Genomic DNA, 25,024 nt, shown 5'->3' with positions numbered 1-25,024 from the left:
TGTGCCTGCTGTGAATATATAAATGTTTTTAAGTAAAATTCAAAAAATATTATAGTAACTTATTACGTAAAAAAACTAGTAGGTTATTTATTTAATATAAATTAAATATTTTTTAAAAAAGAAATATCTCATAAAGTACCAACTCTTTATGGTTTTCTCTATTACATGAACCAAGTACCAGGTTTTATGGGCATTTTATTTTGAATTATTTAATTTATGTTAAGTTCATAAATATTTGCAAATAAAATTCAAAAGCCGTTACACAAGTATTTTTACGAAAGGAAAAGTAGCATGTTTTGTATTTATATAAATGAAGTATTTGAAAGTAAAAAAAAAATTCCATAACATACAAGTTCTTTACGAGTTTCTTCCATTGTATGGATAAAGTACTAGCTATTTATGAGTAATTTAATTTGCATCATTTAATTTATATTAAATACATAAATATTTATAAGTGAAATTCAAAAAATTGTTACACTAATATTATTACGAAAGAGAAACTACTAGATTTTGTATTTAACATAAATTAAATACGTGAGAGTAAAAAAATAAATTACCCACTTTTTACTAGCTCTTTACGAGTTTCTTCTATTATATGAATAAAGTACTAGCTATTTATAGGCATTTTACTCTGAATAATTTAATTTATATTAAATATACAAATAGTTGTAAGTAAAATTCAAAAAGTATTACACTCATATTTTTACGAAAGGGAAACTGGTAGGTTTTGTATTTAACATAAATTAATTATGTGAAAGTAATACTCGCAGGTAATTTAATTAGTTTAATTAGTTACTTAAGTTATGTTAAATAGATAACATACTAGTTAACTTAAGATTTATGAAAACCGGCATTTTCCCTGGCACATCTAGTGCTTACAATTTTTTGTGTTGTACTTACACCCCCTCAACTTTAGTAATCATTCTAATAATTTATTATTCTTTCAACTTCTACTAATACAAGGAGCAAAGGGGCAGCCATGGAATAAAAATTCCTTCTCACACATGAAAATAATATTGTAATCAGATTTGGACTGCATTGTTACCAAAAACTCAAAAGCAAGGGAGGTCAGTGAAATTTTGAGAACCTCAGGAGGTGCCAGTGAAAGTGTCAGAAATCTCAGGGGAGGTTTCTGATAGAGCAGTTATTTGGCACATTTTGCATTGTCATCTTGTTCTAATTTTGGCTATTCATGGTGCTAAGAAAGGGAATTTCACTCATATTTGATATTTGTATGAATTGTAAGCGGTTAGCATTAAAAATGATATCTTGAGGTGAATTTCCAGAAGACTTCTCATTTCAGGACGTGGCCACACCTTAAAAGGTAGACATTATCGAAAGCCGGACTCCGGTCCACGTGAACCGCGAGAAGCATGGGATAAAAACTCCAAAATGCTAGCTTTGCTTTTGTTTTCAATCAATTGGGTCACGTTTGAGAAGCTCCTGACGGCGGCTATATAAAGAATAAAAAGGGAGATTCAGAGGCATCAATACCTTAGCTTTAGTTTTCTTTTCCGAGATCTGTCAGACGCTTTTTCCCTTTATCTTTTTTTCTCATCGGTAGCAATTAGAATAGGCCAGACGGCTATTTTCCTTTTGATTTTTACACTTGCTCTGGACAATTTCGGTTAGCCTTTTGCTTCGTACACTGGTGGCTCCAAAACGAAGACGAAGGCAGGGCCTTCTCTGTTGTTACTGCAATTAATTCCCATTCCCCAATTCTTCGGCGAATAATTGAATGACTTCAATTAAATCACGCGAGATTGACACGATGAGGAGCGGCTAATTTTCTCCTCTACCCAAAGGTTGATGCGAGGGCGCGGTCCATAATATTTGTGAAATTTAATCGAATCTTCATTATTTCTTCCAATTTATTGTTATTCGTGTGTTTCCTGAATTAATTGTTCATGGGTATTTTATTAATTGAATATCAACGGCCGGGTATTTGATTTAATTTAATAGTCTACTACCACGTTAATTAAATAGAATCCGTAATTGTTCATTTAGTTAACACCTCGTGGCAACCACCATAATTGGTTTTATGATGGAGAAACGCAAGATCTAGCTTAAATAAACCCTCTTAGCTTGTTTATTGGTTAGGGTTGGGTTCTTCTAGTTTTAATGCAATTAGGTAATTAAATTCCTACGGTCGTACCTAGGGTTGTTATCTGGTTAGGAAAGCAGTCAATGGTCGTACCTTGACTGTCGAAAAGGTAAGAAAGAATTGGTTGTCAGAGCTTATTGATAACTATAACCAACCTAGTGATGAATGGGTGAAATATCTTTGCATCGATGATCATTTAATTGGACCATGCCTGAGTAGTTGATCCTTTGGGTGGAATCTTATTAATTGCTATTTTTAGTGAATTGTACTTTGTGAGTTGGTTTTGAATTTAGTTTGCTTTATTTTTATTCTTATTTTTATTTTATTTGTTTGTCTCCTATTGAAAATCCCCCAATTCCATTCTACTAATTTGGAAAGAAATAATTTCCTACCCGCTCCCTGTGAAATCGACCCTACTTGCCATTGTACACAAAAGTAATATTCTTATAGACTAATTTGGTATATCGGATCAAGCAAAATCTTCGGGAACAGGGTGAATCAAGTAACCCATTGCACACCTAGGGTCCCTGCTCCAGTACTTGAATTTGTTCTATAATTATTTGTGGTGGTAATTAGGACTTTTTAGTAATTATTATTGCACAGGTTCGGCACCTGTCAATTTTTTGCGCCGTTGCCGGGGAGCTGGCGTTTGAATTATTTGTTTCTTTTCAAATTCAGTTTTATTTTATTTTTATTTTATTCTATTCTTCTTGGTATTTTTGCTAGTTTATGCCCCGTTCTTCTCGCACGGGTGAATTAGTATACGATCCTGAAGTTGAGAAGGCAGCGCGCAGGCGGAGGCAAGAGACCAAGAGGTGAAAAGAAGGGCCCTTATTTATTGCAAACGAGTCGATAGAAGACGAAATAAGCATGGCCAACACTCAAACATTAAGGGAGCTGGCTACTCCGGAGCTGACTCACCAGCCCTTATGCATCACATTCCCCACTTTGGCTGAGAATACTACTTTCGAACTGAAGTCGGGGCTGATTCATCTCTTACCTTCTTTCCATGGTCTCTCTGGCGAAGAACCCCACAAACACGTCAAGGAATTCGAGGTGATTTGCTCTAGTATGAAATCTCCTGGGGTCACTGAAGAGCAAATTAGACTGAGAGCCTTCCCTTTTTCCCTCAAGGATGCAGCGAAGGATTGGTTATACTACCTACCCGCAGGTAGTATTACAACATGGGCCCAAGTTAAGAAGAAATTTTTGGAAAAATTCTTCCCTGCATCCCGAGCTGCAAGTCTAAGAATAGAAATATGTAGCATTAAGCAGTATCCCGGGGAGTCCCTATATGATTATTGGGAAAGGTTCAATAAGTTGTGCACTAGATGCCCACAACATCAAATTAGTGAACAACTATTGATCCAATACTTCTATGAGGGACTACAGACGTCCGACAGGAGTATCATTGATGCAGCAAGTGGGGGAGCATTAGCAAACAAAACACCAAGGGAAGCATGGCTACTCATTGAGTCAATGGCAGAAAATTCTCAACAGTTTGGCTTTCGTGAGAGTAACCCTACTCGTAGGGTCAACGAGGTAGAGACGTCGTCCATTCAGCAGCAGATATCGGAGCTGACATCTTTTGTACGACAATTAGCTATGGGAAACATGCATCAAGCAAAGGCCTGTGGAATCTGCACAAATGTGGGTCACCCCACTGACTCATGCCCTATATTGCAAGAGGATGGGGCTGAACAAGTGAACATGGCTGGAGGCGTGCTCGCGCTTCAAATACCGTACGACCCATACTCCAACACGTACAACCCTGGTTGGAGAGATCACCCCAATTTCAGCTATGGTAATAGACCACAAAATGCATTCCCCAATCGTCCACCAAGATTTCAGCAACCTTGGCAACAGAAGTCCCAACCCTCGTTCTCCAATTCAAGAAGTTCTTTGGAGGAAATTGTCAAGAGTTTGGCCACGACTACCACTCAACTCCAGCAGGAGACTAGAACCCTAGTCACGACCACTGCTCAACTCCAGCAAGAGACTAGGTCCTTGACAGCTAGCACTACTCAGTTTCAACAGGACACCAAAGCAGGCATGAAAGATATGAAGACTCGCATGAGTCAAATGGCAACTGCCATTAATCGCCTGGAGTCCCACGTCTATGGGAAATTGCCATCGCAACCTGAGGTAAACCTCAGAAATGTAAGTGCCATGACATTAAGGAGTGACAAGGAGGTGGAGGGATCTAAGTTGACGATTTCGAAAAGCAAAAGTGAGGAGCAGATAGAAAAGGGAATTGAAGAGGAAGGGCGCATTCGCGAAGAGTCTAAGGTAACATCTATTCCTTCGATCCCTATTAAATCTAATCTATCTCCTTTTCCTTGCAGGTTGGAAAAGACAAAGAGGGCAGAAAAGGAAAAAGAAATCCTGGATGTCTTTCGCAAAATTCAAGTAAACATCCCCCTATTGGACGCGATCAAACAGGTACCCAAGTACGCAGAGTTCTTGAAAGACTTGAGCGTTAACAAAAGAAAGTTAAGGGGTGATGAAAGAGTGATGGTAGGAGAGAATGTATCAGCTGTATTTCAAAGGAAACTCCCACCCAAATGCAGAGATCCAGGTATGTTTGCTATCCCCTGTAAGATTGGTCATTCTAGTATCAAAAATGTCATGATAGATTTAGGGGCTTCTATTAATGTGATGCCTAAGTCAATCTATGATTCCCTAAATTTAGGACCTTTAAAAGAAACGGGGATAATAATTCAATTGGCTGATCGTACATGTGCTTATCCGGATGGGATAGTTGAGGATGTTTTAGTGCAAGTAGATGGATTAATTTTTCCTGCTGATTTTTATGTGCTTTACATGGATGATAGAAGTGCCCCAAATCCATCACCCATTATATTAGGAAAACCATTTTTGAGTACTGCCCAGACTAAAATTGATGTTAGTAAGGGTACTCTCACGATGAAATTTGATGAAGAAATAGTCCATTTGAATATTTTTGATACAATGAAACATCCTGTTAACTCTCATTCTGTGTTTGCTATATATACCACTGATCTCTCTGTGCAAGAATTCTCTAAGTTTGCTTGTAGGGGTAAATTCAAGGTTGTTGCGAACAATTCCTATAGGATGAAAGCAATTCATGAGTTAAAAATGGAGAGAAAATTTAGAAAAAAAGTTGCACTCAATGGCCATGTGGATCCCGGAGGAGGGCCACCAATTACAAGGAAAATTCAATTACATCCAGACTAAAGAGTGGTGCTATGTCTAGCCAAAAACATTAAAAAAAGGCGCTGCTTGGGAGGCAACCCAAGGCTTCTTTTGTTTTAATTTTCTTATATTTTTGAAATTTTTGTTAAGTGTTAGTGTCATTTAGTGGGTTATTATTTTGTGGCAGGAAGCTGGCAGTTAGACATGCCCACTCTAGTTGATCATGCCTAAGGAATGAAACTTTAGAATTGACGATCAGAAGACTATAGCTTCCAAGGCGTGGCCACGCCTTCCAATCTTTGCGCCAACGACAGTCAAAGATTGACCAGAATTCTCTCTAATCCCACTTTCTATTTTTCTCCTTTCTTGTCTTGTATGGTCTTATCAATTTCCACTGTCTCAGCTTCTACTTTTCAATTTTCTTTGTTTTATCTTAGTCCAAGGTTTCCCATTTGTCCACCGCCGCTAGAAACTCTCTCTCTCCTCCTCGCGCCATCCATCCCACGTCGCTGCCTTCCCCACCGTCACTATCTCTCTCATCAGACAGTTTTCTTTGCTCACATTGGATTCCAGCCACCTCACCTTTCTCCGCCTTAGTGTCTCACTGCACCCTCTCGGTGGTCAGGGAAGTTTCTCTCCTTTTCTCCTTATACTTCATTCATCTTTTCTACATTGAGGACAATGTAGGTATTACGTATGGGGGGATGACTTCCATTATTATCTCCTTTTGCTTTGCTTTTAAAACAAAAAAAAAAAGAGAAACACAAAAAAAAATGAAAAAAAAGAGGAGGAAAATGAAGAAAAAAAAAGAAAGGAAAAAAGTGTAGTTAGTTGAGTTCTTTGCTATGATGAATAACTCAATCAAGGTGCATGGGTATGTGGTTAGATATACTAGCTATGCATTTCGTTTTGCCTTGACAGTATTGTTGAATGTTGGATATACTGGACTTGATCCACTTTTGTGACTTTTGGGAGCTTTTGAGCCATGCATGAGCACATTATTCTTGTTTGCTCTATTTTTGTTTGATTGAGTGGGTATCACACATGGTAGCGGCATTCTAGAACTTGCTATTTTATACATGTCGAGACCACATTTTCTTGAACTGGATGCATTTGAAATGATAAGGGCATTTAGGATTTAACCTTCTTTAACTTTCTACAAACCATGCCTTCATCTTGTCTCCCTGTAGTGAATCTATTTGAGCTTTTATCCTTCGCTATTGTTTGATTAGTCGTGTTTGATAACTCATGACCTTTTTAGACTTTTTTGTTTAACCTTGTGTCGTCAAGAGATGTCTGAATTTCATTATTTGTGCAAGCCAAATGAATCTAAGGTGGCAAGTGTTGTTGGAATAGAAGTTGTATGGTGCTCTGTGCATCTGAGATTAAAAAAGAAAAAACAAAAAAGGAAGAAGTCGGCAGTGAGCTGGTGGGCAGAAGACTCCAGCTTGCAAGGCGTGCCCACGCCTTGCAAGACATCTGCTCCATTAAAAAAAAAATCGTGAGCAGAAGACCCCAGCCTACAAGGCATGCCCATGCCTTGCGAGCCGCTTGTTCAAAAAAAAAAAAAAGGAGAGAAAAGGGGAAAAGTTTCGACACTTGCACAGTGGAAATGGCAAATGAAAATGCCTTGCTCGTGAAATTTCTCTGATGAAGCGTTGTGGTTATGTGGTGGATATCGGACATTCTCTTGACACACTACACCCTATTTTTACCTTCTTATCCCGCATTTTACCTAAACCCATTACAACCTTATGAAAGTCCATTTGATTTGTGTATTTAGTTCACTTTTGAGTGGTGGAGATATGATAAATGTGCAAGCCTATGGTAATGCCATTCTGTGATGTTGATTTGAGCGTTCCTAGTATTCATATATTTTCTTTGAATTACAACCTGTCCATTGTGTTTTCATTTTGGCGACACTGTCAGGGATCAAAGGTGCTTGTGTTAGTATAGCTTATTGCATGACCTTTGCTCTTTCGGTTGCACTTCTGAGCTCCGAAATGCTTGAGGGCAAGCATTGTCTAAGTGTGGGGGGATTTGATAGAGCAGTTATTTGGCACATTTTGCATTGTCATCTTGTTCTAATTTTGGCTATTCATGGTGCTAAGAAATAGACTTTCACTCATATTTGATATTTGTGTGAATTGTAGGTGGTTAGCATTAAAAATGATATCTTGAGGTGAATTTCCAGAAGACTTCTCATTTCAGGGCGTGGCCACGCCTTAAAAGGTAGACATTACCGAAAGCCGAACTCCGGTCCACGTGAACCGCGAGAAGCATGGGATAAAAACTCCAAAAGGCTAGCTTTGCTTTTGTTTTCAATCAATTGGGTCACGTTTGAGAAGCTCCTGACGGCGGCTATATAAAGAATAAAAATGGAGATTCAGAGGCATCAATACCTTAGCTTTAGTTTTCTTTTCCGAGATCTGTCATACACGTTTTCTTTTCCACTTGGTAATGAGTTAAGGTGTACCAAGTCACCTAAAAAAAATGAATTTTTAGAAAAAATAGGAAAAAATAGTAAGAAACCCCTTTTAAACGACTCCTAGTCCACATAAACCAACGAAAAAGGTTCGGGAGTCACATTTGACGAAGGGGAAGGCAAGGATAAAAATCCAAGGCACCCCTTCGACCTAGCCAAGGCTAGTTGCGTTGATTTAATCAAAGATTTTCTTGTTTTAACCAAAGAATTTATTACATTTGGATGTATTACATGAATGCAAACCCTAGACCTAGGGGTATTGGGGAAATTTCTCTTCAAAGGTTGAGTGGTGCCAATCACATTAATTGTGAAGCCCAATAACGAGCCTTTGAAGAAGTCACGAATAATGCGAGTGGGATGCAAATGAATGGAATGCATGTATGTAATGTGAGGACCTGAGTTTGAAAAAGTAATAAAAGACAATAAATATGAAAATGTGCACGTGAGTGGGCAAGGTACGGTATGTGAAATGATAATATGAAGTGCATGTGTACAAGTGATGATAGAAGTGTTCGTGTGCAAGTGAAGAAATATAAAGGTGCACGTGTGCAAAATGAGAGGAAAATGAAAGTGTGATGAGGGTATAAAATGGTAGAGTGGAGTTAAAAATGCATGAGCCTAGGGAATTCATGCATATTGGGTACGGGAAGACCTAAATCGTGACTCAATTTGCCATTTTATAGAGGGAATACAACCGTGCTAAGGCTTAGAAAAAGCCACACTCGACTATATCCCATATTTAAGGGGACTCTCAAGCAAATGAACCCTATAACTAGCATGAAATGCAAAAATCCTAAAATGGAAGGAAAAGGAGTTCGAGGGGCATGCAAAATGATAAAACTAAAAAGAATGCATGACATGTAATGAACATGCAAACATGTACTAACGAGGGGAAATCCCTAAGGGTCTAGCGTTGGACTAGCCCATTCTATGAATTCCGACTAGCGTTGGACTAGTGGAAACGTACATTCATCCATCACATTCATTCAGGCTATGGAAAGCGAGTAGACATGCCAAACACTTATAAACACATAGCACATAACATTTAGCATGCTCGACTAGATGCAAGGCCCTAACAAAGCAAATTAACACGTAGTAACTAAGCATGCAAGACACATAAGACAATTAAAACCCTAACTATTACATTTGCTAGCTAGGCACATGACTTCGATAGGTCTTCATTGAACGCTCATCCAAACCCTATCTATTACATTAGGGAGACCCTACTACAATCTAAAAGGGGGAAAAGGAATAAAATAATTAAATCGCTAACTATTACAAGCCAAGAGGTGTACACATACCCCATAAAGAATAACTTAAATAAAAAACAAAAGTAAATGACATAAATAAAAGAAATTAAAGAAAAACTAGGAAAGCAAAGTAGACATGTATTTCTCACGTAGCACATTAGTTCACATAGGAGAGACAAGAAAGATAAAAGAAGTTATACCTCTCTTGAGTTGAAGCTCTAACGTAGTGAAGTTACTAATGTACCCTCCAAAATAATAAAAGGGTCAATGTACCAATTTATTTGGCAAATAATCACAAAGGATAAAAAATAAACATGAATTTGAATCAATTGAATCGTGTCAACAACCCACGTTTAAGAAGTTAAGAGAAGAAAGGACTTGATTGCAAAGATTGACAAAATTTTGGGGCCAAGATTAAAGAAAAATAAAGTTCAAGGACTCATTTGCAATTAAAATAAGGACCCAATTGAATGAAATTGAAAGTTTGTAGGGCCATAGTGAAAATATCCGAAAGCTAGGGGACTGGAATGAAATTTCGTCATCAGGCTTCTTGACTTAACAGGCCATTGGGCCCTTTACTTTATTTGTTTGGGCTCAAACTTCCCTAGCCCAACTGAAACCCAAAACACAAGGGAATGGGCCATGTTATTATATGTTTTTGCTAAAATCACTTGGCCCAATCAAAAGTCCAAGGAAAAAACAAGTGGGCTAGCATATTATTTTGGCCCAAAAATAGCCAACCAGACCGATGGGCCTTGACCCTCTAGCCCAAACCAAAACCCACAAATGATGATCTAAACCCGCTCCCTTAAACCCAAGCAAAAACAACTTCTTAACCCAAATCCTTTGTTTCCCCAATACCCAACATGATAAAAGCAACAAAAATTATTAAGCCACAAATATGTCCTAAAAAATAAGAATTAATCCAGTTAGAAAACTACTCATGCATATTAAAAGGTGATTAAAATCTAAAAAGGAGAAACAAACGCACTTTTCCCAATTTTTCGGGTCATATCAGAACAAGGGGGACTTGGGGGCCAAAGTGCAATTTTCAAAAGTTTTATGCAAGTGTGCGCAAAGTTACAAGGCTTATGCTTCTGCAATCACAAACAAACACACCGCTGCTGCACTCTCATTTCAAATGAGGATTCCAGACAAACTTTGATCAAAACTTTTCATTTAGACTTCAAAACTTAAATTAAGGAATAACACACGCATACACCACATCCAAACAAGCAGGATTTGGAAGGAAATTGCGCAAGTTCTTAAGAAACTTTCATGCCAAAGGACTGGCCAACTTGCTATTAGACCATCTGCAATCTAGCAAAGCTTGTGACATAACTTCATGACGTCTAATGTAATAGTATGCAAACCAATTATGGCTCAAATATTAAACACTTCCAGCAACAAGCAAATCAACTTTTCGAACAATCCAAAACATTCAACAAAAAAATGAAATTTGCTGCAAAACTTTCGGCTGCAACCCTCTTCCTTATTCTATCAGGTAGATTAAATGCAAAACCCAAGCAAAACTCCCTAGTTCATCAATCTAAAATCAACAAAAAGCTTCAACCCAAACAAATAACATCATCCAATCACAACAACTAAATAGACAAGGCAGCAAAGAATCATTAATATTTGCCAAAAACGTCAAACCAAACTTTCAATGAAAACATCCTAAGACCCAAACCATGAAAACAACAAGATGCTAGGAAAACCATCCACAACTTCTAATGTCTGTACAGGGAGCTTTAAAACAAGAACGGGCAGCCCATTTGAAAGCATGCTACATTTTAGAATTCATGATCGGTAGGCATTCCAGGAATTGAACAAAAAAAATTGACCCTACCATAAACCCAATCTAACCTTCGAATGATGTACAAAACGAATCTTTTAGATTTTCATCGGCCAAAACCCAAAACTTGACATAATCCCAGCTCTGGATTTACAAATGGGGCGTGACTGCGAGGCTGAAAAACTGGAGAAGCTCGAGAATTTTGTTAACTAAAGGACATGCAAAGCTGAAAATTTTCCTTCTTCCCGTAATTAATGGAATGCACAGAATATGGCTAGAATTCCTCTTGCATAAGCTCTTTTCTTTTGGCTCAAGACTTTAGTTTGAGCATTTCATCAAACAATACATAGGCGTAACAATTTCAGCAATTCCCTACCCCAACGAAGTCACGGCCAACCGTGATCCGCAGGCGATGGTGGATTCAGGGGAGGTGATGGCGGCTTCCTGCGCCGACGGTTCCAGCTTTCCGAATGCACCCTTCACCTTGCCGAAGCTTTCTTCCTCTGTTTCCGTTTGCAGCCGCGGCCTTTGTTCTTATGGCTCCTCATCTTTCATTTCCTCTGTTTTCTTTTCTCTGTTTGTTTTCCTTTCGGATTCTTGAAGCTGAAGCCCCCTCCCTTCTCTTTCAAGCTCCTGTCGCCGCCCTCTGTTTCTGGTTTTTTCCGCTCCCTTTTTCTTGCCTGATAATTCCATTCTTACTCCCTTTGCCCTCTGTCTTTTCCATTATTTTTTCATTCAGCCCAACCTCCCCTTTCTTGCTTCTGTCTCTCTCTCTGTTTCTTTTCCTCTTTTTTTTTTTGTCCCTCTTCTTCTGTTTGTCGTTGTTTTCTCAAACCTCACCCTCCGCTGTTTTTTCCTTGCTTGGCCGAAGCCATCCACCCTCTCTTTTCCTCTTTCATTGCTGCCTGCCGAAGCTTTTCCCTCTGCCTTCCTTCTGCTCTGTTTTTGCTCCTTTGTTTTGTTGTTTCTCCATCCTCAAGATGAAGCCCTGCCTCTGTTTTTCTTTTTCGTTCTGTCTGTCTGTGGCTCCTAGCCCAGCCGAATCTTTCTTTCATTTTTCCCGAAGCCCCCCTTTTCCTCAAGCTCTCCGACCGTTTCTGTTTTAGTCTCCTAGATTCCTTGTTGTTTTCCTTTTTTTCGATTTCTTTCTGTTTCCTCCCCGTCGCTCTTCAGATTTTTTCCGGTTCCTCTAGCCTCTGCCTCTCGTTTCTAAATCTCTCCTTTGCCGAAGACCCCCTCTTTTCTTTTGCCCTCTGGCCTTTGTTTTTTCTTTTTTCAGCCGTAGCTCCTCTCCCCAAAACTCCCTTGTTGCGGCTCTCTTTCTTTTTCTATTTATATGGGACATTCAACCCTAAAACCCCCAGCCACTTCCTCTGAAATTACAGCCAAAGGGCTGCCAAATCCTTCTTTGCAAGCTGCGGCAACACGCAGCTTTTGACATGCGTGACTCTTTTTTTTTTTTAACTTAATTAAACAAAATTGAAAATAGTGAAAATAAATAACAAAACAAATTAATTAACATTAGAAACAACAATGTGCAATTTTCATTTTTCATTTTTCATTTTCCATTTTCATTTTTCCCCTTTTTTATAACTTAATTAAACAAAATTGAAAATAGTGAAAATAAATAACAAAACAAATTAATTAACATTAGAAACAACAATGTGCAATTTTCATTTTTCATTTTCCATTTTCATTTTTCCCTTTTTTTTTTCTAAATGAACCAAACGAAAATAAAATAAAAGATAAATAAAGTAGAAATGACTAAAAATAAATAAAGCCAAATAAAACAAAATTGCTATTTTTCTTTTTCCTTTTTTTCCTTTTTTATGATTTTTCTTTTTTTTTCTCTTTTTCAAGAAATTCTATGCTAAAACTTAAAAATAAAGATAAAAATAAAACTAGAAACTAAAAACTAAAAACTAAAAACTAACAATCGAATAAAACTAACACGATAAATAAAAAACTAAAAATAAACAGTAAATGAAATTACACCAAAAATTTGGTGTCTACATTAATAGTCTACTGCCACGTTAATTAAATAAAATCAGTAATTGTTCATTTAGTTAACACCTCGTGGCAACCACCATAATTGGTTTTATGATGGGAAAACGCAAGATCTAGCTTAAATAAACCCTCTTAGCGTGTTTATTGGTTAGGGTTGGGTTCTTCTAGATTTAATGCAATTGGGTAATTAAATTCCTACGGTCGTACCTAGGGTTGTTATCTGGTTAGGGAAGCAGTCAATGGTTGTACCTTGACTGTCGAAAAGGTAAGAAAGAATTGGTTGTCAGAGCTTATTGATAACTATAACCAACCTAGTGATGAATGGGTGAAATATCTTTGCATCGATGATCATTTAATTGGACCGTGCCTGAGCAGTTGATCCTTTGGGTGGAATCTTATTAATTGCTATTTTTAGTGAATTGTGCTTTGTGAGTTGGTTTTGAATTTAGTTTGCTTTATTTTTATTCTTATTTTTATTTTATTTGTTTGTCTCCTATTGAAAATCCCCCAATTCCATTCTACTAATTTGGAAAGAAATAATTTCCTACCCGCTTCCTGTGGAATCGACCCTACTTGCCATTGTACACAAAAGTAATATTCTTATAGACTAATTTGGTATATCGGATCAAGCAAAATCTTCGGGAATAGGGTGAATCAAGTAACCCATTGCACACCTAGGGTCCCTGCTCCAGTACTTGGATTTATTCTATAATTATTTGTGGTGGTAATTAGGACTTTTTTGTAATTATTATTGCACAGGTTCGGCACCTGTCAGTTTCTGAAATTATCCCTTTTTTTTTTGAACAGATAATTTAAGAAGCGAAGAGATGAAATGAAATTTCTGAAAGAGGTCCTGGGAGAATTCTCTGGGACAAAATTCTAAATGACGTGTTTAATTGGTGTATAATGGTTTTTACATAGATTCTTTTTGAATTTTTGCCTCTTCTTCTTTTGCTGAATCAAATCTTTTCTTGCCATAATAGTTAAGTTTCTATTAGTATCCATAATACAAGCCGAATTTTAAAAAATTTCTATTTTTTAGAATTTCAATATTAGCGACTAAATCAAGATGTTTTTGAGCATTCTTTTGAATTACTTGGCCTGTCATAAAATCTTACTAGTAATATGTTATAGAGCAAGTCTTTTTCTTTTCTTTTCTTTTCTTTTTTCCCCAACTCGTCAATTAGCTGTTGTAGTTTGGCACTTTTGATTTGGAAGTGTTTTGATTTAATTCTCTTAAGGTATTCTCTCTAATTGGTAGAAGAAAGGATATTGTTGATTGTTCACTAACTACTACTATTCAAAATGCATCTCTAGCCGGGACTTGTCTTTTGGTACGCAAATCTTTTTCAATTGTTACAAGTTTTCATGAATGTTCTTCTAATTTATTTTGCAATTATAACTCTAACAAGGTGAATTCTGGTCGAACGAACCGAGTCACAAGCACACGAGCTTACCTACCAAACACTAAGAAGACAGGGTCTTGTCGCCCAATCTCACTTTGATGCTTAATTTAGTTATAGTTCAGGAGTTGAATGTGTGGATTAAATTGCATACCTTATGTAGGAGTATTATATTAGTATTTGTAGTAGTTGTGCCCAGGGATGGAATGATAAGGTCTATCCCCTGCCTAACATCATGAAGCAGTTTAGGGCAGCGTTATCAAATGTAAGTTTGAGCAGTAGGGTGGCTAGTAGTCAAATCATTCCATCAGTTACAACTCACGCCACAAATAGCCGAGATGTTGGTAGTCTTGGGTAAAAAGGTTGTGGTACCGACTCGACTTGTCATAACCGAGATGACTATTTAAACTCATTTACCCCGAGAGACCTCGTCTTCGCCGCCCGAAGGTGAAGGATTGTCTTGACCAATCGGATCAACTTTGCCTTCACCTCGGATATGCGTATGGACCACCCAACACCTCACATCTCGACGGTAGAGATGGCTAGTGATTGACAAATTGATATGACCATCCACTGCCCTACTGATTAGATTTATGACTGAATCCATTGCCATAGAGTGAGATTGGGAGATAAGACCCCGGTCATTTTCATATTTTTGGCAGGTGAGCTTGCGCTGTAGACTAACCCTGGCCGCTCAACAATCACCTCGTCAGAGGTAGACGAGGTGGAACGCCTCTTCAGAGCAATCTTGTCGATCATCTTGTCTAAAAATATTCGAAATGAGGTATTTGTTGTCGACAAAGTGTGACGGACTAATAGAGTCCGAGCAGGCGGAGGCATTCACGAGCTCCATAATAAATTCCTAACATGACGGAAGATTCCAGATGAACATGCACGTCTGAAATCAGAAGAGATATTAGAGTTAAAGAGTTGATTGGGTTTAATAGACACGGCTCTTTTGGGTCTAAACCTTCATGTGCCAACCCTTTTGGTACCCGAGGAAGGGAAAATACATCGGTCGAATAAAATGATGGAGCTGGGGTTTGACATGACCCAACCCAACAATGACCTCTGACTCAGTCAAGTCATCTTATAGTGCCTGGGGTTTGCTTTCCCAGAAGATAAAGAGGGGGTGCCATACAATTGGGCCCTTCAAGCGTCGTGCACGTTGGGCCGCCATTTGCTATTGGAAGAATTATCAGTTACTTAAAAGCTATTTTGACGCAAGAATCACATTTATTTTGAAAGAAAGGTTTGTCTGCTGAGTGTTTATTGGGTACTGATTAATATGGATTTCAGGTGTTCATATTTTGAAAAAATAATCCGGAAAAGCATATACAAGTAAGATAGATAAGATAATAATTATTAGTGTGTAAATTTATATAATATGTTAGATTACTTGTGATCTAAGTGTGAATTGAAAATCGCTATAATTTCATTGCATTAGGTGTACACTAATGGCGAAAAGGGCATCAAAATCAAATATGCAACAATCAAGAAATTTGAGACATAAAAAATTTTAAAAAATAATCACACTTTGAAACTTCAATGTATTCAAAACAAAAATAAATCACGTCTTCAACTCTCAAATGAATTCGTCTTCCATATTCAAATCTAATATTCAACTACTTCAAATAGGCTAAGATCTGACTTAAAAATGAAAACACAGAAAGCAAAAAAATCTAGGAGATTAAAAACACCCTAGGAGATCAAAAAACAACTACCAATACGAAGCCTAGGAGAGTAAAATAACACCCCTAGGAGATTAAAAATAAAATAAATGAACAAAAGTATTACTAGGTTTGGATCACAATGGGCTCGCGCGAGAAAAAATTTGGTTTCGCGCAAGTATGAGGACAACTTGGCTTCGCGTCAGGAGCTTTTGACGCAGGCTCTATCCATTGCTAGTTGCTACAAACAATTTCATTCTAACTCGGATTGCAGGGTCATCAGGGGCAAAATCATTCAATTTTTCACTCTTTTCACATCCGGAAGGTAGGGCCGGTAGCCCATTATGATCCCGAGCGGCGACAATTGTGTTTGGATTCAACATTATTTTACTTTATTTACACATTATTTACACATATTGATTTGATTGTATTATATTAACATATTTTCAATCTTTTTTTTTTATCTCACGTATATCATATCAAAAAAAGTGTTACAGTAAAAATATTTCAAATAATTTACAATCCAAACACATTATTTTATATACAAAAAAAAGAGAAAAAATTTGGTTTCGCGCAATTATGAGGACGACTTGGTTTCGCGCAAGGAGCTTTTGACGCAGGCTCGATCCATTGCTACAAACAATCTCATCCTAACTCGGATTGCAGGGTCATCAGGGGCAAAATCATTCAATTTTCCACTCTTTTCAAATCCGGATGGTAGGCCGGTAGCCCATTATGATCCCGAGCGGTGACAGGTGATGGAAAACTAAGGGCAACGAGAACGATTATTACATCCCAGCGAAGGCAACAAGCACGCAAATTTAACTCAATCCTTACGGGGTGGTGCTGATAATAAATGATACTAACCTCTAAATTAGTTAACCAGGAACGTGATTCCTTGAATACAAGATTCATTCTCTTTTGTGATATTGACTTTGACGAGCATGCTAAAATTTGGAATCTTGAGAAGGATTGGCATAGTCTAATACTCCTTCCGTCCCATTTTGATAGTCTTGTTTTCCTTTTTCGTCTGTCCCAAATTATAGTCCACTTTTCCATTAAGAAATATAGTAATATTTCAAATTATCTAAAATACCCTTATTAAATATCTTGTTATTAATACATTATTATTAAATACTAACCCACTACATTGAATACATTGAGCTTTTCCAATACTAATCCATTAGCTGTAACTGATATTAATTGACACTCTTCGTGATTAGCATAAGGGTATTTTAGGAAATTATTAATCTAAATTTATGTTTCCAACCAAATTAATTACACTTTCTTAATCTGTGTGAAAAAAAATCAAGACTAACAAAACGGGACGGAGGGAGTAGTATATTGTAGGAGCCCTAATTAATGTTTTATCCTCGAGAGTCTGATGCTCCTTTACATCTAAATTTCAACTGTTTTTCTTGCTTTATGGAGATCCAAATTAATACCAAATAAGATTCAAAGCACGAAGTTGGCAAAAGTAAGGGTTATTATCACTTTACCCCGTTAAACTATATCACTACTATCAGTTTATCTATTAACGTTATTTTTTAGTCACTTCACCCCCCATAAGTAATTCAACTTAACATGTTAAGAAATTTTGGACAAAAATACCCTTTTATTCTATAGCATTACTACATTATTATTATTACTTTATTCTTTTAAATTATAGTGATATAATCGACTTAATTCCTAACATTATTTTTTTTGGAATTTTATTTCATCGTTAATCTAACTAGTATGGTAAATTTTTTTTAAATATATTTATCCTTATATAGATAATTAAAAAAAAATTTAGAATGATTATTCTTCTTTCTTTTCACTTTAAGAGATCCAAAAATATAAAAATAAAAGGGTTTTCTCAAATTTCTTTTTTCACACTTATTAATACTAGGAAAAGAAAAAGAGATAGGAAAGAAAGAGACAGAAAATTAGATTTTACAAAAAAAAATTAAAAAAAGGCTAATATCATCATATTAATTTAAGGTTGTTAGGATTAGGATTGAAATTTAGTGGTAAACAGTAAAGTGAAATAATTTTAAAATAATAAAAGAATTTAATTCTTTCTTATTTGTATTTTCTAAAAAATGAATTGAGTTCTCTCTATCTATCTCTCTTTCCCCCTCTCCCTCCCCCTCCATATCTTTCTATTTTTTTAATATTAATAAGATTGCCAAAAAGAAATAAATTAATATTTTGACTTTTTTTCTTGATACTAAAGAGGAGAAGAGCCACTCTAAATTTTTTATTGTTTTTATTATACAAAAATGAGTGTTCTTTCTTCTAAAGTTATTTAACTTGCTAAATTGCTTTAATTGTTGGATAAATTGTCTAAAAAATAACTTTATGGGGTTAATTGATAATGAGACTATAGTTTATGGGGGTAAAATGATAATAACTTTAAGGGCTAAACTTGTTTTTTTACTTTAATTAACAAATTCTGTTAAGTTTGACCGTTAGTCTTGTGGGTAAAGTGACTAAAAGATAATATTAAGGGGGAAATTGATAGTGGCATCGAATATTAAGGGGGTAAAGTGATAATAACCCCAAAAGTAATTTTAATTTGTTTTTCCTATTCCGAAAAACATTTACTTAATTAGTTTCAACGTTTTGAGTGTGAAATCAATTCTCTCCTTTCATATCCGATGCACATTAACTACTAGTTACTAGCAAATCTTATTCTTACCCACTCGTTCGTAACATCTCATGACTTAGAAGAGTGAGTCCTTCGAAAACTCGTGGGTCGGACTTTAAATACACACTATTATTTTTGAAGGTTAATGGAGAGTTGTGGTATGTTTTGTTGCAAGTATGTGAAGCTCTTACTACTGTATGCTTTTTGCGAGTTCTTCCCTCTTGCAGTTCTAATCATGATGCGTAAAAAAAGTCCACTTCTGGTTCCATGATTTGAGAAGCACCATCATATTGTTGAGTTGTGTTCGAACATTACGACGTAGCCGATAAAGTGTTTGGCTGGTACAATCGACAAGCAGAAAAGATCACATTTAACAGAAACAATAGTGCTTGTTGTCTGATATCAAAAAGATGGGTGGCGACACTGGTCAAAGGTTCACTTGCACCATGTATAGTCGAATCAGAACATTGAATTACAGATTTTAACCCTTATTCATGATACGATGATGGATACAATTTCCATGACTTAAATCTAATGAACTTATAGTTTAACCGTCCGTAATCAAGCAGCATATCAAGTGTTAAAGACTTCAGACTACCAACAAGGTCTGTCAACAATGTATAGAATGATTTGAGAAAGCTTGAATTCAATGGGTATGATGAGGAGAAGAGCAGATATTCATCCAAGCGTAAAGGAGGGCATGTTCTCCTGTTCCGAGCAGCAGCAGCATGCTTGGACTCTTTTTAAGCTTGACCCCTTCAACAACCACGTTTTCTTCCGTACATCCCTGACACGAACCTGGTATCTCTTTTAGTGCGAAACACATCAAAACTATGCATGAAATTTCTTCAAATTTACAGCACTCCACGTTCATGGAATCAGCGTTGGATCCAAAGCAGTTAGCTTGTAGTATTCTGCTCGGTGTGCCTCCTCAATAACTCTGTACCGTCCTCAATTCAAAAATCCAGGATTTGAATAATTGATGCCCTTTTATTGATTCCTCCTAAATTGTGTTGATTTATCCAAAAGATTTCATTTCAATTGGAGTTTGGTTATTCACCATGTAGGAGGATCCCCACTAAGCCAAGCGTCGCCGACAATTAGTCTAATGCATGTCGTCTCCTGCTGTCTAAATGATTTAGCAGCCTTTGCCTGTGATCCACATCCTGTAGCCTCAAGAACGCAATGATTTTTCTACACAAAGCTATATATTTTCACATGTTGCAGTTGATATTAATATGGATGGAAATCAATTTAATTATACACACTGCTAATTAATATATTTAAATAGCTGTGTGTTGCTGTAAATTTGCATAACATCTTTATCTATCATTACATTTGATATATATATATATACATGTTACTCCAGCAGCTGTACGACAAATATTGTAGACTCATACTGCACACAGAAGATATATTTACTATGTACTATATAATAAAACCAAGATTTTCACTCACATCACATGCATGTATGCTTTACCCGCGGTCGTGATCGATCTGTAACTTATTCATCCTCCTTTCACTCAGATACTGAGAATAAAATTCCAGCTTCTTAATTTGCATCCTCTGAAATGCTAGGTCACAACAAAATTGTTATGGAAATTGAAATTGTACTGCAACTATGATACACTAAAAAGTGGACATGTAACAGCGAACATGCGAAGATCGATCACATAATTTCACGGCCCCGTGCAGTGTGTGTATAGATAATCTACAGTTCTACAACTACACATGTATATATATATATATATATATATATATATATATATATATATATATATATATATATATATATATATAACACATACATACATAAATAAAGAAATACACAGACACACACACACATAAAAGCATAAATGATAAAAGAGACCTATATTTGAGGGGCTGCACGTAGGGTTGGTGACAGAGAGAGAGTGAGCACACAGAGCTTCAAGCATTAGTCATATGCATGCAAAGAACCATGTGTGCTCACTCTCTTCTGTCGCCTTCCTCCCGTGCATCATTTCATACCTTCCTTACAAATGGCTTATTCTTCACCTGATCGTTGAATATCAGAGCCATCATTGCCTTCACATTTCTTCTCCGCTAACTAGCTTCGAGTTCCCCACTACATCAGCCTTTTTCATGCAGAAGAAGCCAAAGATGTATAATACAATTTGCTTGTTGGGAAAGAATATGGGTCTCTGTTTGGATATTTATAGCAGAAGCCAAGAAGGGAAGGTGGTGGATTTGTGGTCCCTTGGAAAAATTGTGTGGAACACAAATGTTTTCCTGATCAACGAACTTTTTGATTACTCTATTCCCCCTGGCAAGCCGAACGGCCGTCCAAAATTCTGGAGGAGTGCTTGTAGTAATAAATTCATTATCCGTGTTTTTCTTTCTTCTGCTACTGGTTCTTTTTCTCTCCAATCACTGAAGTCGAGAATTTGTTTAACAAGAAGCCTGATCGATTGGGAGGTGGATTGCATTGTACTCATCATGGGTAACAGAAATTGAATTTATCCTTTGACTAATGCAGCATTAACGTGGTTTCTTTTTACTTTCTTTAGTTTTTTTTATGTTTTATTTTTAATAGAACTAGGGCCTTTGGAATCCTGTGATGTTTCGATTTGTAATTGGTTGCTGTCTTTATCCACCCTTGTCACTGGAGATCTGTTCCTGGAGTTTCAGGATATATGTGTTTATACTTAATAAGTAAATGATTTTTTTGTTTGGAAATATCAAGATATATTTTTTGTTTGGAAATAAATACCGGAAAAATGACCAATTTCGTTTCTAAACTATTTCACTATTACCTATTTAGTCCCTAACTTTTATTCCTATTAATTTGATACGTGAACTTATTTTGCGATTCCAATTAATGACTTTTGTGACGGCGCCACTACTTAAAACCAATCTGACTTCTAATTGGTCAACTAAATAGAGATATTTTAGGAACGTCACTCGCAGGATTGTAATAAATCAAGAAAATCACGTAAAAAATCATTTGATAAAATTTTAAAAACGTGTGAAAAATCACCAAATAAAAGTGTTTAAAGTGTAATCTTGTGAATTGTTACACAATTTACTTAATTATTACAACCATGTAAGTAACGCACCCAAAAAATGCCCTTATGTAGTTAATCAATTAAGAGCCAGATCGATTTTAGATGGTAATATCGTCATGGACGTCCTTAATTGGAATCGCAAAATAATTCCTCATATCAAATTGGTTATAAATAAAAGTTATAAACTAAGTCGGCACTAGTGAAGAAATTTAGGAATGAAATTGGCTGTTTCCCTTTTTATAGTTATATTGCATACTATGGACTTTAGGAGATAGGAAATGTGGCTCCGGCGGGGACTGGTTTTAACTACAGCACTCAAAGGGAGGGCATTTCCTATTTTTATAGGAACTTCTGTACCAGAAACAATGGTATCTCCAATTAGAGCCCCTAGATATGAGTAAACAAAGGAAACTTGTCAATTCAATAAAAATGAATACTTGTTTTGATTGAAGTGAATAAAACAAAAAGTTATGGATGACCTGACGATTCCAATCCTAATCGAGCAATCCGGTATATTTTCCATGCTCATTGAAGTGTGTCTATGTTTTTTCTTTATGAATACGATATTTTTTTTTTTGAATATTTCTAATAATATCAAGCCTTATTTTTATTTTGACATTTTTAATTTCCGGAATTTTAGCCCCGATTAGCAAAGGGCCGGAGAAACTCTCTAGTCATGAATCGGGCAGAGCAAGAGTACCAATACTACCAATTGCCTTCCATTCAATTTGATACTATCATCAAAATGGATCGAGTCCTTGATTACTTCGCTCATGCATGCGTGATGCTTACCTTGATGCTGCTTTGATGCATGAATGAATTTCAAGGTGCAAATTATTGGGAGAAAAGAAAAAAAAGAAAAAGGCAGGCAATCAGCATATATGGCTATATATATCCTACTATATACGGTACGGGTGAAGTTGGATCCACCGCAGAAGAAACTTTGAACACTTGAAGCTAAATAAATACACACATCAACTTTCCTAAATAAAAAAAGGAACCCAGTAGTGATTAATGAAATGAATCATCTTTCATGAAGTAGCATGCGAGGTTTCAATCGTCTAAGCTTTTGCGAAACCCTAATTAATACTACACGGTCCGGCAATCTCTTAATTAAGATCGAACCCTGAAATCCTTAAGCAAGAAATCAAATAATGATGATCTGTTGCATGCCGTTTTTGCGCCTTTCCGTGAATGCAACTTTAGCGTGCGGCTGATTACGGTGCAGAAGCACGACGACAGGCTTTATCAATTCCATCCTATATAATACTAACTTTGTTAAGCTTAATTGATCAGAGTAGCATTAAACTAAACAAAATATATAGTGTGAAACATGAACGAGGTCTAATCTTTCAAGGGTTCTTCGACCTTAGATTTATTTACCACTAGAACTGAAAACCGTCTTGCTCACTTGGGATTAAGCAGATAATGACGCCAGAGCTAGTCATTTCATTAGCATAACAAAACTATCCCATTTCAAATCCGAATTGCCTTCGGCCTTGGGAAGTTCAACTTTGACATTTCATCCAAAAGTTGCTGCGGAAATAAGACAGCTTTCGCCAAATTAATAAAGGTAGATAAAGTTTTCAGCAAATTGATTGCAGAAAATCCTTTTTATCATAATTTATACCCTAGAGTAGACAAGCAATTGGAGGGCTTGAAAAATTTAAAAAAAAAAAAAAAAGGTTTCAGTGAAATGGACCATGAAGAACATAAGGCAGCTTTTCTAGTGCAAGGGACATATTCCTGGAGTTAATTAAAATTGTTTTCGTACAAGAACCAAGAAAAAATGCGCACTGCCCAATTAGCGCTTCGCACAATTAGGATGTGTTCATCATGCCTTTAGGCTTTATCACATTCCATTCCCCCGCAGCTTAATAACAATAGTTTAATTCATTATGGTGGCTTAATTTGATTCTTACACAGCATAATCCGCTGAATTAAGGTAATCCAAAGGCTAAAAGCGCATCCAAGCATGCAAGCAGCCCACTGTGGGTAATGATTCCAAGCCTAGCTAAGTGCCCTAGCTATTAAGTGCCATCATCATCCTATCTATAATCTAATTCCCATGACTCATGCTCATGCACTGGCATGAGGTTTTTGGGATTCTCTGACTATGCTTGATTGCATCATCGCTTTTGACTGACTCTAAAGGTGGTAAACGTCCCAAGCTGTTGAAGGCACGCACTCTTTGGGAGTGCCAAGAATTGGGTCAGCTCTGACCCTAATCCCCCTTACTTAACTGATCTTGAATTCTCATGTGAATGTCTTTAATTTTGTGAATATAATGCATAAGAATTCATATGATCTTTGCGCCGAGCAAAATGATTTAGCATAATTTTGTTTTCACTGAAGTAAATTAGACTAAAACCATTGCACGATAGATGCTAGAGATGAGAGTGGGTCGATTAATCGGTGATTCGGTTAAATAAAATTGGTTAGAAATGGACGTTTTTGTGCTTTTATGCTTTCGATTGAAATTGAAATCAATTTCACATTCTCTGAATCAAAATCAAATTGAATTGAAATCAGAATTCAATTTTAAAATCGATTTCATCCACTTGAAATTTGATTAAAAACACCTATTAAAAATTCGAACTGGAGTAACGTGTACTCCTATTAACCATGTTTTGATTTAATTAGAACTTAGAAGGTAATTAGGACTAGTAAGTGTTCACAGTAACATAGGGTTTGCATGCATGTGTTACATGTCATATCCTAAGGCACAATTAAGTAATTAAAATATGATATATGTATATAAATAGAAGAAAAAAAAAAGGAAATCTCAAAATCAGTTTTCGATTAAAACCAAAACCAAAAACTCATAATCACTTTTAGACTAACTAACCACTTTCAAAATTCAAATTTTTTTTTCTTTTTTCCCGAAACTGAATAGAAATCAATCCACCAATTTTAATTAAATTCCGTCGGAAATTCGATTAACAATTCGCTCCCACCCGTAGCAGGATGCATTCTCTTCTTGCGGAAAGCAGTAGCGCAAGTGAGATGGATGAAATAGGTTCGTTCATGAGGTTTTAAGCATTTTCCGCAATAATGAGCACCGCCGTATAGGTAATACTAATAAACAGGGCAAGAGAAGAAGTATATGTTAGCTTGTTGGCGCACACTGCATGCTATTCCCTCCCACGTTGATAGTCCTGTTTTCTTTTTCTATCTGTCCTAAATTATAGTCCACGTTCCAATTGAAGGATGTAGTTGTCTTTTAATTTCTCTAAAATATCCTTATTCAATGTGGGTTGTTATTATTATAAATTACCTTATTTAATATAGATTGTTAGTATTGAATATAACCTACCCCATTTAATGCATTTAAATTTTCCAAAACATATTGATATATGAAAACCAGCTTTATTTAATGTAAGGGTTTTTTTTTTATAGAAAAATAGCAATTTAAATTTATTTTTACAATAAAATTAATTATTTTTTCTTAAACTGT

General features: G+C 36.3%; 1 protein-coding gene, 1 long non-coding RNA gene and 1 other non-coding gene across 3 annotated transcripts; 1 reads left to right on the top strand and 2 right to left on the bottom strand.

Annotated features, from left to right (window-relative positions):
• The first annotated feature begins 2,974 nt into the window (after positions 1-2,974).
• LOC113692901 (uncharacterized) lies at positions 2,975-5,509 on the top strand. The gene is made up of 3 exons (XM_072053444.1): positions 2,975-4,393; positions 4,547-4,682; positions 5,466-5,509. The coding sequence occupies exons 1-3, from the start codon at positions 2,975-2,977 to the stop codon at positions 5,507-5,509; spliced, it is 1,599 nt and encodes a 532-aa protein (XP_071909545.1).
• LOC113694368 (small nucleolar RNA R71) lies at positions 3,347-3,453 on the bottom strand. Its single transcript, XR_003449325.1, has one exon. It is a non-coding gene; the product is annotated as a small nucleolar RNA R71 (small nucleolar RNA).
• Positions 5,510-18,889: 13,380 nt separating the features above from the next.
• Positions 18,890-20,748, bottom strand: LOC140008444 (uncharacterized). The gene is made up of 2 exons (XR_011815823.1): positions 20,531-20,748; positions 18,890-20,086 (listed from the first exon to the last, which is right to left on the bottom strand). It is a non-coding gene; the product is annotated as an uncharacterized lncRNA (long non-coding RNA).
• Positions 20,749-25,024: the final 4,276 nt, after the last annotated feature.

Source organism: Coffea arabica, chromosome 6c (genome assembly GCF_036785885.1).
Source record: "Coffea arabica cultivar ET-39 chromosome 6c, Coffea Arabica ET-39 HiFi, whole genome shotgun sequence".
Lineage (NCBI taxonomy): Eukaryota > Viridiplantae > Streptophyta > Magnoliopsida > Gentianales > Rubiaceae > Coffea > Coffea arabica.
Note: the sequence above shows the minus strand (reverse complement) of the source record. Positions and strands in the feature narration are given on the sequence as shown.

What these genes read in the sequence shown, in the direction of transcription:
- LOC113692901 (XM_072053444.1), top strand. Translation starts at nt 2,975, where the DNA reads ATGGCCAACACTCAAACATTAAGGGAGCTGGCTACTCCGGAGCTGACT. An exon ending in GCATTCGCGAAGAGTCTAAG is followed by an intron (nt 4,394 to 4,546) that starts GTAACATCTATT and finishes GCGATCAAACAG; the next exon opens with GTACCCAAGTACGCAGAGTT. An exon ending in ACCCAAATGCAGAGATCCAG is followed by an intron (nt 4,683 to 5,465) that starts GTATGTTTGCTA and finishes ATTTTGTGGCAG; the next exon opens with GAAGCTGGCAGTTAGACATG.